General features: G+C 40.4%; 1 protein-coding gene across 6 annotated transcripts; it reads right to left on the reverse strand.

Annotated features, from left to right (window-relative positions):
• Positions 1-395: 395 nt before the first annotated feature.
• LOC137299733 (perilipin-3-like) lies at positions 396-9,939 on the reverse strand. 6 transcript variants are annotated; one of them, XM_067968672.1, is made up of 8 exons: positions 9,782-9,939; positions 6,105-6,180; positions 5,113-5,308; positions 4,576-4,658; positions 3,677-3,914; positions 3,133-3,320; positions 2,507-2,647; positions 396-1,660 (listed from the first exon to the last, which is right to left on the reverse strand). In XM_067968672.1, exons 2-8 carry the CDS (start codon positions 6,162-6,164, stop codon positions 1,292-1,294), a joined length of 1,275 nt encoding a protein of 424 aa, XP_067824773.1. In that variant the 5' UTR covers positions 6,165-6,180; positions 9,782-9,939; the 3' UTR covers positions 396-1,291. The 6 variants fall into 6 exon arrangements, with proteins under 6 accessions (XP_067824773.1, XP_067824770.1, XP_067824771.1 ...); XM_067968669.1 differs by having other exon boundaries at positions 396-1,663; positions 9,799-9,936; XM_067968670.1 differs by having other exon boundaries at positions 396-1,663; positions 6,105-6,183; positions 9,799-9,936.
• Positions 9,940-18,843: the final 8,904 nt, after the last annotated feature.

Below are 18,843 nucleotides of genomic sequence, written 5' to 3' on the forward strand. Positions count from 1 at the left end.
GAATTCATCCAATGAAGCAGTACCAGTTCACAAATTAACATGAAATAAGACCAAAACTGAGTTATCTGGGCTTCAAGGGCCAGAATGCCAGCAGTCAGGGCCACAGCTTTGAACACCTGCTTCAGGCTGCAAACAAGATAGTCTATTTCAATTTTGTTGCTACTATGGCACTGATCAACAATGTTTAAAATTAGTCCTTCTAGAATAAGTACTGGGAAGGATTGTAGAGATGGTAAAAACAATTCCTTCAAGGTCTTAAGCCTAGTGGCACTGCACCAATAGATACTTTTCTTCAGTGGCTTGGGCTGACTCAAACCAAGGTTTGAGAGTTGATACATTATAGACCTGGTGTACTACTCCATGGTGATTTAACTGAAGACATTTTGCAATGACAGTAAAGGTGCAGTCATTTATTTTATAGAAGTAAACTTGGTGCCATTACATTAGCTTCTGAACATAATCACATCCCACATAAGATTACAATCTGGTCCACTCCCCAAATGTGTGGAGAAACACACTGAAGAACAAACCTGAAATGTAAAAATGTTTATCCAAGGCTGGAATATGTGAATGCTGCTGCTACTCTGTGGCAAATATCTGATCAAAAGAGGTTCTCTCCATAAATCTACAAACCCCATGGTTAGTGTTAAAAGCAACACTAAGTATGAAAGGAAAAAGTAGGACAATTACAAATCTAGTATTTTACCAATAAGCTAGTCTCTAATAAAGAGACCATCAGCAACTGGATGTTTTGGAATACCAGTAAGTAGGATGTGATCACATGTCACTTCAGTAATTGATGACTAGTAATCAGATGGCATTGCAACAAAAAGAGCTTACTTTCAGGAGCCAGCAAGTAGGTATATGCTATCCAATAAGTTGTGCATTTGGGGGTTTCTGTACAAGTCAAATGGGATGCTTACAATCAGATTTCAACTACACTGGTTTGTTTTTCATGCAATAGTTTATTACAATAATTACAAAAATGCAGAGAGCCATCTCAAGTTAGCATCTTCATATTAAAAAGGAAGACCAGTTGTAATAGCAAGAAATGAGTTCTACACTAAATGCACTGAAGACTAGTCATGTGGATAACTACCAAACTGCAAAAAAACTACATACAAATTAAGTTACCCCAAAACAGTTAGCTAGCCAGAATTGTCTTATTAAATAAAGCCAGCATTAATTGATGAAAAATCTACTCTACAGTTTGGAATCAAGTGCTAGTAAGAAACTCCTATATTAGAGATTTTTGAAGCAAACAGCCATTCTAGCAGGGAAATGCCCCAATCTATTGAGGTTTGTCAATTCCAGTTTGTTCCTTTTCTATTGGCTCCAAGCTTTCAGTCAGCTGCGGGAGAAAGGGACCCACCAGCCAGTTAAGGGGAGTGTTGTGAAGCACATAGTCCATCACCCCATCCATTGCCTCACGGATCTTCAGCATTTGCTCTTTACTCTGTGCCAGGAATTGTGTAGACAGATCCTGGAACGAGCTGGCTGATGAAAAAGAGCTGGAGATTTCTTCAGCTAGTTTACACATATTCTGCACTTGATCTTTAATATGCTGAGGCAGACCATTAACATTTGAAACCAGGGTCCGGCAGATGGTTTGTAGTTGGTCAGAGAAATTCCGAGTCATGGCCAGTGTTTCAGATTCAATCTGCTACAATAATAAGACATTATCACTTTCCAATCTAGACCCCATGTTGCTCCAGCAAGAGATATAAAAAATTATTCTGGTGTTAATTATCCATTGAGGGGTTTTTGGGAGGGGGGGGGGGGGGGGGGGGGGAGGGAAAAAGAGAATCAATCAGCAATGCCAAACTGATGCAAAATTTAAACAGCTAGTCAATTGACTTGCTTTGATAACTTCAAGGAGTAATTAATCACATCCTGAAGTGCAGTTACAGTTGAGAGTCAATGTTTGTATTGAGAAAGGCCCTACAAGGAGGCATCACAAATGAAGTGTTGAGAAACTCCTGCTCTTGGATAAAGGCCACAGCATTTTATGCTCACCTTTAACTATCTCAGCCAAGACCTCAGTTTAATGCCACATCTGGAGGCTAGCACCAACATGTACTAAATAAGCTTAGGTTATGGTGAAGTCTCAAGAGTGGGGCTATTAAGCAGACACTTATGCTTCTACATGGTTCCAACCACAACATTTGATCGAATTAGATTAGGTTGACAAGGCACTTGCATTGATGTACTAAAACACAGACAAGAGCTATTTAACATGATACTTCTGTATCATGGGCTGGTAAAGTAAGTTACCTGCTGAAATAGCAGTGCTGAGCCAGCTACTGCTGATAGGAATGGCCTAGGTGGACTCTACTAGGAGTCCTTCACAAAGCAGGGGCTGGTGCAGGAGAAGAGACAGAATGGTTGCCTCATTTAGCATGGAGTTCAGCTGCCTAGCAGTTCACCTCCATGTTGAGGTTTGGGGATGGGGCAAAAGTTATGGCATCAGACTGCCACTACATTAAGGAAGCCTTCAAGTTCTTACTTCAGGTTTCTCAGACAGCTCCTCTTTTGCTTGGCCATCTGGCTGCTGCTTTCTCCATTCTAGCAGAATCAGGTTCAAAGTTGCTCCAACATCCTGTAGTTTAAGTTGAGCTGAATCAGCTCCTTTCTTTGCCATTTCAATCTAGAAATACATGATTTACATTTAGTAAGCATAGTCATCATGATTAACAGTGATAATTCAGCTTTAAAAACCCCCATCCTGAAAGGTTAAGAATGAACTCAGCTACCATGCAAAAGCACCAGAGATAGTCACTTGATTTTTTTTGGGGGTGGGGGAAGGGAAAGATTCAACAAGGACAATCTCCCTGATACTTAGCTGTACCCTGGATTACTGGAGGAAAACAGACAATTTGAACAAGATCTCCAGTAGGACAATCTTTTAGGCATGTTGAATTGTCTTGGCATAGGAAAGTTAATATTTAAGCTATAGTATACAAAGCAGACTTATCTAGGGCATTATGTTAAGGATGGGAGACTTCATAATTTAAAGTGAAATTAAATAGAACAAAAAACCAGATGGTTGGTAATGTTGAGCTTGACTGCAAGCCAAGAGCACAGCAAATATGACAACTACATACAAACTACACAAGTGAGTTGTTGCCTTACCAGATCTACAAGGTTGTGGAGCTGAGAGAGGGTCTCCTGGCCATTCTGCTTTGATTGCTGCATCTTGGCTATAGAATACTGGTATGCACGATTGCGGACCTTTGAAGATAAAGATCCCAAGCGTACATAATAACTCTGCTCCTGTACTGTTGCCGTGTCAGAGCCTTCAGTAGAAGTGGCCACTTTAGCTGGAAGAAAAAAAGTCTTTAGGCTGGATATCAGGATGCAGTCATTTGTTTTCAGTTACTTCAAGACTATTCCTTCCTCCCTCTCCCAAGAGGAGCTTCAGCCTCAAGCTCATTTGTAAAGTCAAAGGGGAGCAGAAGAACCCAAGATTGGTTAAGGATTAGCCAAGTCTCAATCAAAATCTGGTTTTGGAAAAAATGCAAGGAGCATGTTATTTAATAGCAAATCTGTACTATACCCAATCTGGAGTACTATGTAGGCTCATTGAAGCAAATAGATACACAGCACAGTCAAGAGCAATTAGTCATTATAACTAGCCTGGTAACCTTGTAGTAAAAGGTTTCAAGTTTGTAATTACCTAGCTCTTCCTTGGTCATGGGAAGATAGCGATCAACCAGTTCCTCAGATTTGAGGAGAGAAATATCCATACCAGTAGCCACCAGCTGACCCACAGCACTGGCACCTTCAACCACAACTGCTTTTGTTCTTTCCAGGTTGCCTTGTACTGCAGTGGTAGTCACATCTACAACCCCCATCACTGATTCTTTTACATCGGTCATCTTTGATGTCACTAGCTCCTTTGTTTCAGCAAGGACCTGTAATATGATGGATGTGTAGGTCAACAATTGCATGTTAGCTAATACACAAGTTATTCTCTTCCCATTATGAAGTAATTCCATTTTAAGTAAAATTTAATTTTAACTGATCAAGTGTACATTGACTAGAGGACTCGGTTGTTTTGCGTGCCTTTAATAATGTAGATGTTGGATGAAAATTCTCAAAGGTCATGAAGGTTAAAGTCCAGAACTTGAAGACATAATCCAGGTTAACAATGCAAGATTAGGTTAACATCTAGGTTAACAATTGTTTACAATTGTCAACCCCAGTCCATCACCAGCATCTCCACATCAACAATGCAAGAGGGAGAGAGCGCTGCATTAAATGCTGTTTTTTGATTGAAATGTTAATCAGAAGCTATTTGCCTGTTCAAATGTATACAATTCACAAGGTACTATAGGAGCCAGCAAGCTTTTGTGGGCTCCTTCCATTAACATTATTTCTCCAAAAAATTAAGGGGATGGGACTAAGCATACAGGTTACAACCAGCACAGACACAATGGACCAGAGAACTTCAAGATTCCAGAGAATACAAAAGTAGAATGGATTATCAATTAGGCTACAAGTTTCCAGCCCCCTACTGAAGAACACAAGGAACAGCATTTTCTACCATCTTGTTTTGACAACTATGTTACTAACCTGGTCTGTGGCCTGATGAAGGATTGGAAGCTTCTCCTCTAGCTTGTCCAAGCCTTTGCAGGCATACTCATTAGCTGCTGCAACTGAATAGAGAACATGGTCAAAAAGGCTACACTCATACTGCTCAATTTCATTAGGATGCAAGTCTGACCAATGTGTGGTTAGCTGACTTTCACATCTATAACCAAACCTTGTTCTTTACTAGCTACTTCAATCGGTCCAGGAGCTTTCCTGGTGGCACATATTTTGTCTCATCCAATAGATGAAGTATTAACAGTAGTGACAACTTCCCATTTGTTTGAAGTGGCCCTCATCTACACACATGTAGGAGCCAAATACTTCACTGTGCATAACTAGTGACTGCTCACAAGATGGGTCCTATAACCACTGGCTTCAGACATTTAAGTGAAGTGTACATTTACCTCCTTTGCAAATTGCTCCCAGCTGAGTACTGTGTTTCACACTAATTTTGTGTTGTCTAGTATGGTGATTGGAGGATATGCTCAGTGTTGCTTTAAAAAAAGTGACTCATCTTACTTTGAGGTTCTAGCTTGTCCATAATGGGTTTGGCACCACTGGCAGCTACAGCTGAAATAGTTTTCACTCCCTGCTCTGCCATATCACAGACAGTCTTCACAACAGGGTAGCTCTCCTTGGTGCCAGTGTATGCAGCAGCTACCTGGTCACAGGCAGAGCTCACAAGAGGCAGGCTTGTCACCCTATCAACCACATTCTGAAATAAAAGTCAAAATCATTAATACAAGATAAAGTTATAAATCAGTATTGTATATGTAGATTGCTGTTCAGACAATTAGTATCAATGTATATCAAAACTACAAACATGAAATCCAAATGTTTAGTAAGCTTTAACAAAAAATATTCTTGCATGCTACAAAAGGCCCAGCACCATTTGACAATTCTCAGGGCAATCAAGATATTTAGGTCTCTACTTCAGAAAGATTCTTTGCTAATTTAAACTAACCAACCTCTAGTGGCCCAGAGACCACTATACAAGTTGCACAAGTGTCAAACTGATAACAGTGCAAGTGTGTGACATCAGTTAGCAACAAAACCAATCTAGTGATTAAAATTAGTTATTAATAGCACCTAGTGACTACCTGCTTCTAGCAAGAGATTTGATATTGAATTATTCAACTCTGGAGCCACACCCAATAGAACCAAGTTATTATAGCCAACTAGAATTTCAGTTTGTAATTAGTAGTCTCATTATTGTTACAGTTAGCAGAGTGAACAATGGCTATAGATCAAACTAATCATTTCAACTTGGGGAAAGGAAAGGCCTAGAATAGCTGAATTAAGCACAAATTATTAGAACAGCATAGTAGCTTTACTGGTATGCTCATATCAAGACTTTAAAAGTCACTTACTTTAAAAGTAAACATTAGCTTAGTGACCCTTCATTTTTGTAAAATCATAGATGCCCATAGATTTAATTGGATAGATAAAATAATTACTTTTTTTTCTTAGGTCTAAAATTAGTTTGTCACATTCCCTCTTCACAGCTTTACCTGTTGGCTCCCATTTTCTTGGTCCTCTGCAGTGTTAGGAACATTTTCTGTTGATGCCATGATGAACCACAAAACCCTGCTTAGAAAGAGATTAAAACATTTCCCAAGTTTTCTAGGACACCAAGCTACTACAGAAATCTCAAACAATATAAAACAGGAAAAATCCTCAAAAGGAGCCAAGAACATAGCAGATACAAACGACCTTTACACAGATTAAGAGTCAAAAGTTAAACTGACAGATCTACCATTTACTTAGCTTCTGTGTGGACCTATTACTAAAACATGGCCTTAAGACAATAACATTACAAGGATTATTCGAGCAGAAGTTTAAATTTCTCTAGTACCAAATGAAACAAAACTATTTCCAACACCCACCCAAATCCTTACTTTCTACAAATGTGTCTTACTCTCCTATTTGGTTCATGTGCAATGCATTTATACACCTGATACCATCAGCTGGAGGGAGCACTTGTTATTAAACTAACCAATAGAAATTCACAAAATGAAACAACCTGACATCATGCACTAATTGTAATGAGCCTCAGAGGCAGGGTTTTATCACACTTCAATCACACACAGACCATTCCAATAAAAAGCAAGACTAATAAATTGCATAGGGATTGCCCTTGAGAAGGAGCATGAAGTATCTGCCTGTACCCTTAATGCTTTCAGAGACTGGAGTGCATAATTGACACTGAGAATAAAATTATTATTTGATCGTTTTGGTGGTTGAGCTTATCAGGATGACATGTATTACCTCAGTGTTGTCTGTGAAGGGTCGTGTTTGTACATAACCCCATCTTTCCCCCTTTTTAAGGGGCTTAAACTAAAAAAAATTGCATAGGGCATGGGGAATATTTAAACAGGATTCTTAAGAGGCATTTCATGCAAGTGAAGTATTAAAGAGGAAATGGGTTATTAAAAATGTGAGGTGGAGATCTCTTGCTGTAAGTAAGAGCATTGCTCAGTGTGGTTCTGAGCCATACAGTCCAGCAAGGTCCCGGATTCAATGCTTGGTCTGTACTGTTAGCTGATCTCGGCTGGGGGGCTAAAATTTGCATCTCTGCCAGTAGGCTAAGGAGGGAGAAAAAAGATGATTCAAGACCCCCACTCCCGATCCCTATCCAGTGACCATTGGATAGTCTGCACGTAGTGTCAGGGAAGATATGATAAACAACAATAACTTGCATTTATTTGCACCTTTAATGTAGGAAAGCATCCCAGGAAGGACTGGAATAAGAACATAAGAAATAGGAGCAGGAGTAGGCTATATGGCTCCTTCAGCCTGCTCCGCCATTCAATAAGATCATGACTGATCTTCTACCTCAACTCCACTTTCCCGCCCGATCCCCATAACCCTTGACTTCCTTAGTGTCCAAAAATCTATCGATCACAGCTTTGAATATATTCAATGACTCAGTAGCCACAGCCTTCTGGGGTAGAGAATTCCAGAGATTCACAACCCCCTGAGTGAAGAAATTTTTCCTCATCACAATCCTAAATGGCCAACCCCTTATCCTGAGACTATGACCCCTAGTTCTAGACTCTCCAGCCAGGGGAAACAGCCGCTCACTTCGACCCTGTCAAGCCATCTAAGAATTTTCTAGGTTTCAATGAGATCACCTCTCATTCTTCTAAACTCCAGAGAATATAGGCCCAATCTACTCAATCCCTCCTCATAGGACAACCCTCTCATCCCAGGAATCAATCTAGTGAACCTTCGTTGCACTCTCTCTAAGGAAAGTATATTTTTCCTCAGGTAAGGAGACCAAAACTGTACACAGTATTTAGGTGTGGTCTCACCAAAACCCTATGTAATTGCAGGAAGACTTCCTTACTCTTGTACTCCAACCCCCTTGCAATAAACGGCAACATACCAATTGCTTTCCTAATTGCATGCTGTACCTACATGTTAACTTTCTGTGATTTGTGTACAAGGACACCCAAATCCCTTTGAATACCAACATGTATTAATCTCTCATCTTTTAAAAAATATTCTGCTTTTCCATTCTTCCTACCAAAGTGGATAATTTCACATTTCCCCACATTATACTCCACCTGCCATCTTCTTGCACAATCACTTAACCTGTCTATATCCCTTTGCAGCCTCTTTGTGTCCTCCTCACAGCTTACTTTCCCACCTAGCTTTGTACCATCAGCAAATTTAGATACATTACACACAGTCTCCTCATCTAAGTCATTGATATAGATTATAAATAGCTGAGGTCTAAGCACTGATCTTTGCAGCACCCCACTAGTTACAACCTGCCAACCTGAAAATGACCCATTTATTCCTACTCTCTGTTTTCTGTCCGTCAACCAATCCTCAATCCATGCTAATATATTACCCCTAATCCCATGAGTCCTAATCTTGTGTAACAGCCTCTTGTGTGGCACCTTATCGAATGCCTTCTAAAAGTCCAAATACACTACATCCAATGGTTCCCCCTTATCTACTCTGCTAGTTACACCCTCAAAAAACTCTAATAGATTTGTCAAACATGATTTCCCTTTCATAAAACCGTGCTGACTCTGCCTAATAATACTATGATTTTCTAAGTGCCCTGTTACCACGTCCCTAATAATAGATTCTAGCATTTTCCCTACTACTGTTGTCAGGCTAACTGGCCAATAGTTCCCTGTTTTCTCTCCCTCCTTTCTTGAATAGTGGGGTTACATTTGCTACCTTCCAATCCACAGGGACCGTTCTGGAATCTATGGAATTCTGGAAGATCAAAACCAATGCATCCACTATCCCTGCAGCTACTTCTTTTAAAACCCTAGGATGGAGGCCATCAGGTCCAGGGGATTTATCGGCTTTTCGTCCCATTAATTTCTCCAGTACTTTTTCTTTACTAATATTAATTACTTTAAGTTCCTCACTCTCATTAGACCCTTGGTTCCCCATTATTTCCGGTATTTTTTAGTGTCTTCTACTGTGAAGACAGATACAAAATATTTGTTTAACATCTCTGCCATTTTCTTATTCCCCATTATAATTTCTCCTGTCTCTGTCTCTAAGGGACCATGTTTACTTTCACTAATCTCTTCTTTTTTACATAGTTGTAGAAGCTCTTACAATCTGTTTTCATATTTCTCGCTAGTTTGCTCTCATATTCTATTTTCTCCCTCTTTATCAATTTCTTGGTCATCCTTTGCTGGTTTCTAAAACCCTCCCAATCCTCAGGCTTTCTACCCTTTTTGGCAACATTGTAAGCCTCTTCTTTTAAACTAATACTATCCTTAACTTTTCTAGTTAGCCATGGTTGGACCACTTTTCCCGTGGAGTTTTTATTCCTCAAGGGAATGTATATTCATTGAGAATTATGAATTATTTCTTTAAATGTTCGCCATTGCTTATCTACCATCATATCTTTCAATCTAATTTCCCAATCTACCTTAGCCAACATGCCCATCATACCTACGTATTTGGCTTTGTTTAAATTTAAGACCCAAGTTTCGGATTTAACTACATCACACTCAAACTCAATATGAAATTCTATTGTAGGATTTAAAGCCCTACTTTCAGGATTTTAATTTAATCCAATCCAAGGACTGGTTCGTGACAACAACAAGACTACCATGGTACTGGTATTATGGATAAAGACAAAACAGATTCATTAAGCACATCACAATTAGTACGAAGAAAGTGATTCTTAACAAAAAGAAATAGTCACAGTCTGTTCCTTGAAACCTTGGAAGTATCCCTCCAAGTGACTGTGGTGCGGTGTCTCTCTCTCTCTCGCTGTGTTCTGTTGACTGAAGAGTTCTCTTCTTCCTCGCCAGAATCTTGGGCGCCTTCCTCAGCTTTTGAGGTCTCTTCTTATCCCTTTTTCAGTCTATGTGGCAGTTCACTATCACATCCACATCTCTCGCCTTACCATTAATCATGTCTCTCAACCTTCAGAAGTTACATCCCAAACATAACTCCTGGTACCATCTGTGCCTTGTTGTTGCAGACTTAACGGTACCTTATCTTAGAGTTTGCATTGCCAGCCTTCACAGGACCCCATTTGTATAAACAAACTTCTATTCACTAGCTTGCGGGGGCTCGAGATAGAGAGGCCTAAGCCTGTGTGACTCCTTGATTTAATTAACTTTCAGTCCCTTTATCTACGTGCCTTTAGACACTATGCTATTACAGCACATCCTTCCTTAGTCTTGTGATAACATTTCCCCAAGGTCTCTTCTTTCCCACTTTAATGCTGCCAGCATTCTGTTAGTTTTAATTGCAAACTTGACTATAATAACCATCATGCACCCTTCTCGGTCCATCAGCACTTTCTTATTGAATACACGTTACATACTATATTACTACACATTACAGTTTACATTTATAGATACATAGATTCATAGTACATTTCATTCTACTTTTACTATTGATTATAATTATACTAAATTATATCTGTTAGTGGGTTAATCCTTACACTATCATATTATGATCACTCTCCCCCAGAGGATCCTTAACTATAAGATTACTAATTAACCCTGTCTCATTACACAATACTAGATCTAAAATAGCCTGTTCCCCAGTTGGTTCCTCGACATATTATTCTAGAAAACTGTCTCGAATGCATTCCACAAACTCATCCTCCAAACTGCTTTTGCCGATTTGGTTTGCCCAGCCTATATGAAGATTAAAGTCCCCCACGATTATTGCATTACCCTTGTTACATGCTCCTCTAATTTCCTGATTTATATTCTGTCCAACACTGTAACTACCGTTATAGGTCTATAAACTACTCCCACCAGTGTTTTCTGCCCCTTGTTATTTCTTAGCTCCACCTATACTGAGTCTACATCCTGATTTTCTGAGCTAAGATCCTTTCTCACTACTGTCTTTATCTCATCCTTTATTATCAGGGCTACCCTCCCTTCCTTTTCCATTTTTCCTATCTTTTCTAAACGTCAAGTACCCTAGAATATTTAGTTCCCAACCTTGGTCACCCGCAACTACGTCTCAGTAATGGCTACGAGATCAAACCCAATTATTTCTATTTGTGCCATTAATTCATCTATCTTGTAACGAATGCATTCAGATACAGTGCCTTTAATTTTAACTTTTTACTGTTTTTCCCTGATGTGATCTTAGTCACTGATGCCCGATTACCTTTGTTAAACTCTCTGTCCCTTCCTGACACACTCTGCTTGTTTTTACCCAAATCGCTATTCTGCTCTACAGCCTTGACTTTTCTCTTTAGATTATAAATTTATCCTTACCTGAAACCCCCCCACCCCAACCTTATTAGTTTAACGCCCTATCTACCACCGGCAAATAACAAGAACTTTATATGAAGTACGACATGCTCAGTATCAGGACAAGAGCTATAATTTTTCCTTATGCCTGCAGTAGGAAGCGTACAAGTGTCCCATGATAAATTCCCTCCTTTCTCTGACTCACTCTGCTTGACCTGATGGGCAGTTGAGATCAAGAAATTATCATATAGCAGTATAAGGGAGCACAGTGTAAGGAAGGGTGGAGATCTGTACCTTCTGCTAAACTATTGCAACTATTGAACAGAACTTTACTTCCAAGGAGGGGAAACCAGCCCAGGCTGCTGAATACCTTTGAATTCAAATGGCCACCAGAACTTTTGAGTTCCCTACAGTGTGCTCAAAAGGATAAATCACTTCACTTCAAAGCTATTAGAAAATTGATCACTTATATTCTACCTGGCTAGTTCAGACAGTGGCAATCTGACACTGACACTGCCATATTGTGACTCCCATTAATGGATAGGAATTCAGTCCCTGTAAAAGCAGTGTTATCCTGAAGTGTAATATAGTAGCAAAACTTGCCTTCATACTAAGTCCAATAGGTAATTCTTCCTCACATGCTAGTGGTATAATTGGGTTGTAGAGTCACTCTAGTATTGCTGATTGAGACTGCGTTATTGGATATCTAGAACTATTGCATAGCGTTTTAAAAACTTAAAATTTCTCCCCTGCTGAAGGCAATGACTCTTGGTGAGGTTCTGTCCCTGGGCCAGCATCTCACCAAAGTGGCCATTTGTGAGCTTAGACAAAGAAGTTAGTGGGCTCTTTGACAATGGAGAGCATTGTAGCTGAGCCTGATATCCACATGAGTTTTCTGGATGTGGGTGACACTGGCAAGGGTATATATTTATGGTCCATCCTTAGATGCCTTGAGCAGGTGGTGGTGGGCTGCCTTCTTAAACCACTGCAGTCCTTGTAGAGAATGTGTTAGGTTGGGAATTCTAAGATATTGACACATGTCCAAGTCAGGATGGTGTGAGACTTGGAGATGTTCCCATGACATAGAACCATAGAACCATAAAAAAGATACAGCACAGAAGGAGGCCATTCGGCCCATTGTGTCCACACCGGCTCGAAGAACAACCAGGTACCCATTCTAATCCCACCTTCCAGCACCCGGTGCATAGTCCTGCAGCTTACAGCACTTTAGCTGTGTGTCCAGGTACTTTTTAAAAGAGTTGAGGGTCCCTGCCTCTACCACCAATTCAGGCAGCGAATTCCATACACCCACCACCATCTGGGTAAAAAAGTATTTCCTCATGTCCCCTCTAATCCTTCCGCCAATCAGCTTAAATCTATGTTCTCTAGTTCTTGAACTCTCCGCTCGGGGAAACAGGTACTTCCTGTCTACTCTATCTAGGCCCCTCATAATTTTGTACACCTCAATCAAGTCTCCCCTCAGCCTCCTCTGCTCCAAGGAAAACAACCCCAGCCTATCCAATCTCTCCTCGTAGCTGCAATTTTCAAGCCCTGGCAACATTCTTGTAAATCTTCTCTGCACTCTCTCCAGAGCAATTACATCCTTCCTGTAATGTGGCGACCAGAATTGCGCACAATACTCCAGCTGTGGCCTTACCAGCGTTTTATACAGTTCCATCATTACATCCCTGCTTTTGTATTCCATACCTCGGCTAATAACGGAGAGCATTCTGTATGCCTTCTTCACAACCTTATCTACCTGTACTGCCACCTTCAGGGTTCTGTGCACATGCACTCCAAAGTCTCTCACTTCCTCTACCCCTCTTAATATATTCCCGTTTACTGCGTATTCCCTTTTACTGTTTGCCCTCCCTAAGTGCATTACCTCACACTTCTCTGGGTTGAACTCCATTTGCCACTTTTCCACCCACTCCACCAACCCATTGATATCTTCTTGGAGTCTACAGCTATCCTCTTCACTATCAACTACACAGCCAATTTTTGATTTTGCTGCTTTTGTCCTTCTTGCTGGTTGAGGTAGAGGGGAAGGGAAGTTCTACCAAAGTGAGCTTGGTGAAATTTTGCAGTGCATCCTGTAGATAATATATACTGCAGCCACGGTGTACTGGGGTTGGATATTAATCCAGTGGCAGAGGAGTAGATAAAGTTAGCTACTCTGCCCTGGAAGATGTTGTGGCTGCACCGATTCAAATGAATCTTCCATCCATCACACTAACTTCTACCTTTTTGTAGGTGAAGAAGCTTTGAGACCAGGAGGTGAGACACTCATTGCAGGTGCCCAGTCTCTGGCTCTTGTAGCCATGGTGTTGATATGGCTGGTCCAGTCTGGTCATTGTTACTTTGTGCTTCGCCCTTCTCCAAAAGTGATTATGGGAGAATTTGACAATGATCGTGCTGACAAAGGCTAAGGAGGTGGCTGGGCATTTTCTTGTCGGAGGTGGTCATTCCCTGCTACCTTTGTGGTATGAACATTACTTGCCACTTGTCAGCCCAAGCCTGGATATTTCATCAGCAGTAACTGGACAGTGATCATGAACTGGAACACTAGCTTTTCTTCCTTTTCCCTTCCCTTCCACTGAGCTGCTGAATCCAACTGCTGCCTAGACATCTGCTAACTCAGCATAAGACTGGTAATCTAACCAGGCAACTTTGCTCGGGTGACTTCACACCACACAAAGGATCGTCTTATTTTCAATAAAAATATTGTATGCTGCAAGTATGGTTTGGAGGTTTTACTCTAGTAGAAGTTTACAAGTCATGGAGGAGATCTCTCGGGGCAGCTACTGGCACAAAGCAGAGAGCAAATGCTGAAGCTTCAGGAGTCCATGGATGGGGTGATGGACTATGTGCTTCACAACACTCCTCTCAACTGGATGGTGGGTCCTTTTGCCCCACAACTGACTGAGCACCGTCAGTCACAGGAGATGATTGCAGTGGATAAAGTTAAAGAATAGATGCAACCTGCCTAGATCTGTGTACCTTGCCAGGTGGATGGTTGGTCCCCAGGGTTAAACTTGTATCAGATTTATTATAGTTTAGTGAAAATATGGTCCTGTTTCTGAAAGCTATGGCATATCCATGAATAAGCATTATAAACCTTCCATCACTTTAATTCAGTCTTAAGTAATTGCTCTACCCAGCAATCTTTTCCTGTAAAAGGTGCTGTTATTTTTTTTTCATGATTTGGATAATGCTTTCCATTTGACAGATTCTTGTCTGCCGTATTGTGCCAGTGTTGGATTTTTTAAAACTAGGCAAAGCTACTTGCCTTAACCTGTTTATAACTTTTCCAATCAATATCCTAATTGCATTCACGCATGTGCTCCTTCTGAATTTGAAGGAATACCAGCCTTGCTGACACTTGTGTTTACAATGTTTCAGTGAGCAACAGTTTTAATATGCCTGTCAGTGAGCTGAAACTTAGTCAAGACATGCAAATCCAAAAGTACTTTTGCTAGAATTCGATTGGCAGAAATATAACTTTGGTTGCAGTAAATTCTATTCAAACCGTCGTTTACTGCTACAACCTGGGAGTTCCCCACATGCTGACTTGGGTTTGTATGTATCAAGTTTTGCAGTCTGGCTAAAGTTCACAATGTTGCATATGTAGATATTGAAATATGCCTTTGACATTCAATATTATTGAACGCACCAGTGAGAAATGGTGTGCATTCTTGTCAATCCTGTTAAGCTGACCTGGAATGTAAACTGAATTACTAGTATCTAAATTTGATTTTTTCTTGTTCCAATACCAAATTGTCATTTTTTCACCACTGTTCAAATGTTCAGCATATTAATCTCACTTGTCTGAGACTAGAGGAGCAGAAGAGACATTTTGAGGTGCTCTGAATTGGTCTTGCACTTTGAGTGAATTTTGTATTTCTAATTTTGCTGTTCTTGTAGATAACGACCTTCCTCAAACGATATATTGTGTATGGAGACTCTCGTAATACATCTAAGTACAGAATGAGCAGATTACATCAGGACCACACAAGCAATTTATAAGCTAATGCTCCCCACTGGAGACTTGGTCTACACTAATGATGGCCTGTAAACTCTTCTAGCACTGGTCTGAGTTTTGATGTAAATCCAGTAGCTAATGGCGGGGGTGGGGGGGGGGGGGGCTGGAACGGAAGGGAGTGTATTTTTGTGCCTTTCTCTCTCTCTCTCTCCACTTACTATGTGCAGCCCAGCTAGCACAATTTTGCTTCTGTCCTAGAGGTGGATAAGAATGGGCAATGGTAATCTAGTTTGACACTGCAGGTCACTTTGAGCAAATTGTCATCATTCCCAAAAAGATGGAAATGTGCAAGGATTGAATCAAAACCATGTTGGCACAGAGGGGCAGTAACACAGTAACTCTGGGATTCTTTTGTTTTTGGCTGTAACAGCTCAATTGCCCTAGTTGTTAACTACACTTGCTTTGAGCACAAGCATTTATCCTGTCTATACCCTGGACACAATCCATTACACTATGGATGGAAAGGGTTTTTTTGGCGCAAGTGTTCTGTTCCATTTCAATATTTCCAAATGGTCATTTTTTTTGTATTGGAGTAGCATTATGTAAAAGGACTTGAATGATTTTCCCAGAAGCATGTTTTGTTCTCCTGTTATGACCGAAGGTATCTAAAGTAGAATGAAGAGGGGTTAGAATAGATGGGCTGCATGACCTTTATTTCTACCTTGCACAAGGGAACTCTGAGTAGTAAGTCACCAACACTCTGATTTAAAATTCACTGTTCCAGTGACCCCTTTTCCACTTCGAACCATCCAGAAATTTTAGATTTAATGTTTTCCTGCACTAATGGCAGAATACAAGAGTGCCACCTAATGAGAAATTGGCACATGAAGGAGCTTCAAATGTTCAAGGTTGTGTAACCGTATAAAACTGGTGCAGTAGTGGAACTGAAATCTGCATTGTATCTTTTATTGAATGAAAGTTTATAATTCAACCTCTGGTTTGTGTTTTATGTATGAAAACATGTAGATTCTGTTATCATTTGTGTAGTGATATCATGTCCCATAGTCAAAGATGGGTGTACAGAATCCTAAACACGACCTTAAAAAAAGCCAAAATGTAAATGTGGAGGCACAAGCTTCTGACAAGGACTACATTGTGGGGTGTGAATGGACTTCATGTAGTCATGGTCAGAGCCTCCTGTCATAGTGTTCAATGTACTTCCCAAACACTCACTTGAAAATGGGAAAATTGGCCTACACCTGTTCCTTTCAGCCCCTTGAGCCTCTTCTGCCATTCAATTAGATCATGGCTGATTTGTATCTTAACTCCATTTACCCTTGATTCCATATCCCGTAATACCCTTACCAACAAAACGATTTTCACATCGTTCACCTGACGAAGGAGGTAGCCTCCGAAAGCTTGTGAATTTAAAATAAAATTGCTGGACTATAACTTGGTGTTGTAAAATTGTTTACAATAAACAAAAATCTAACAATCTCAGTTTTGAAATTTTTAATTGACCCCCAGTCTCAATAGCTTTTTGAGGGAGAGATTTCCAGATTTCCACTGCCCTTTGTGTGAAGAAGTGCTTCCTGACATCAACCCTGAATGGGCTAGCTCTAATTTAATGTTATGCCCCCTTGTTCTGGACTTGCCCACCAGAGGAAATAATTTCTTTCTACCCAATCAAATCCTTTAATCATCTTAAACATCTCAATTAGATCACCCTTTAATCATCGATACTCAAGGAAATACAAGTCTACTTTATGCAACCTGTCCTCATAATTTAACCCGTTTAGCCCCTGTATCATTCTGGTGAATCTGTGCTGCACCTCCTCCAAGGCCAGTATATCCTTCCTGAGGTGGTGTGCCCAGAACTGAATGCAGCACTCCAGATGCGGTCTAACCAGAGCTTTATACAACTGTAGCAAAACTTCCATCTCTTTGTATTCCAGCCCTCTTGAGATGAAAGCAACATTCGATTAGCCTTTTAAATTATCTTTTGTACATGTTCATTAGTTTTTTAGTGATTTCTATACATGGACCCCTCAATCTCTCTGCTCGTCCACAGTTCCTAGCTTCTCGCCATGTAGGAAATACTTTGATCTATCTTTCTTAGGTCCAAAGTGGATGACCTTACACTTCCCCACACTGAACTCCACCTACCACAGATTTGCCCACTCATTTAATCTATCAATGTCTCTTTGCAACTTTCTGCTTCCATCTACATTCCTTACTGTGCCACCTAAGTTAGTGTTGTCAGCAATGTTGGGTATATGGCTCTCTATTCCTTCACCTAAGTCATTGATAAATATAATGAAAAGCTGAGGCCCCAGTACACATCCCTGGGGGACACCATCAGTCACATCCTGCCAATTGGAATACATACCCTTATCTCTACTCTGTCTCCTACCTCCTAACCAATTCCCTACCCATCTCAATAGGTTTCTTCTGATTCCATGCGCTTTCATAAGAAAATAAGAGCATAAGAAATAGGAACAGGAGTAGACCATAAGGCGCCTCAAGCCTGCTCCGCCATTCAATAAGATCATGGCTGATCTTTAACTTCAATTCCACTTTCCTGCCCGATCCCCATATCACTTGATTCCCTTAGAGTCCAAAAATCTATCTATCTCAGCCTTGAATATACTCAACTACTGAGCATCCACTGCCCTCTGGGGTAGAGCATTCCAAAGATTCATCAACCTCTCTGTGAAGAAATTCCTTCTCATCTCAGTCCTAAATGGCTGACCCCTTATCCTGAGACTATGGGCCCTAGTTCTAGACTCTCCAGTCATGGGAAACAGTCTCTTAGCCTTTCATTTTTGCTAACAGTCTCTAATGTGGAACCTTATCGAATGCCTTCAAGAAGTCCATATAAATAACATCCATAGACACTTCCTTATCTATTACACTTGTGACCTCCTTAAAAAATTCAACTAGGTTAGTTAGATATGACTTACCCTTTACAAATCCATGCTAGATCTCTCTGATCAGATCATATTTGTCCAAATGCTCAGTGACCCTGTCCTTAATGGCAGATTCTAGTAACTTCCCCACCACAGATGTTAGACTATTGGGTCTATAACTTCCTGGTTGCTCTCTCCTACCCTTCTTAAATAATGGTGTGACATTGGTAATTTTCCAATCCAAGGGAACAATTCCAGAATCAAGAGAGTTTTGGAAGACCATGACTTAAGCATCTGCAATTTCCTCACCCACTCCTTCTAACACCCTTAACAAGCTGCTAGGCATAATCGAAATAAAATATGAAAATATTTTGAAACAGAAAATGTTGGAAATACACAGTAGGCCAATCATCATTGATGAGGATGAATGGGTTAGCATTTTGGATACTATGCTTTATCAGAACTGAAATCAATTTATAGACCTGATGAGGGTTCTACCTGGAATGTTAATCCATCGATGCTCACTGACCTGTGTATCTCCACCACTTTGTTTCGATTTCAGATTTCCAGCATGTGCAGTTAAACGTAAAAATAGAGCTATCCAACAATATCAAACTTACAAATTGTGTGACCAAGATTCACAGGGGTATCT

The sequence above is a fragment of the Heptranchias perlo genome, chromosome 29 (assembly GCF_035084215.1).
Source record: "Heptranchias perlo isolate sHepPer1 chromosome 29, sHepPer1.hap1, whole genome shotgun sequence".
Classification (NCBI taxonomy): Eukaryota; Metazoa; Chordata; class Chondrichthyes; order Hexanchiformes; family Hexanchidae; genus Heptranchias; species Heptranchias perlo.

Coding starts and splice junctions, on each gene's coding strand:
- LOC137299733 (XM_067968669.1), bottom strand. CDS start 6,164: ATGGCATCAACAGAAAATGTTCCTAACACTGCAGAGGACCAAGAAAAT. Junction 3,915..4,575: donor TTCATCAGGCCACAGACCAG/GTTAGTAACATA, acceptor ATCATATTACAG/GTCCTTGCTGAAACAAAGGA. Junction 1,664..2,506: donor AGCTGTCTGAGAAACCTGAA/GTAAGAACTTGA, acceptor TTATTATTGTAG/CAGATTGAATCTGAAACACT.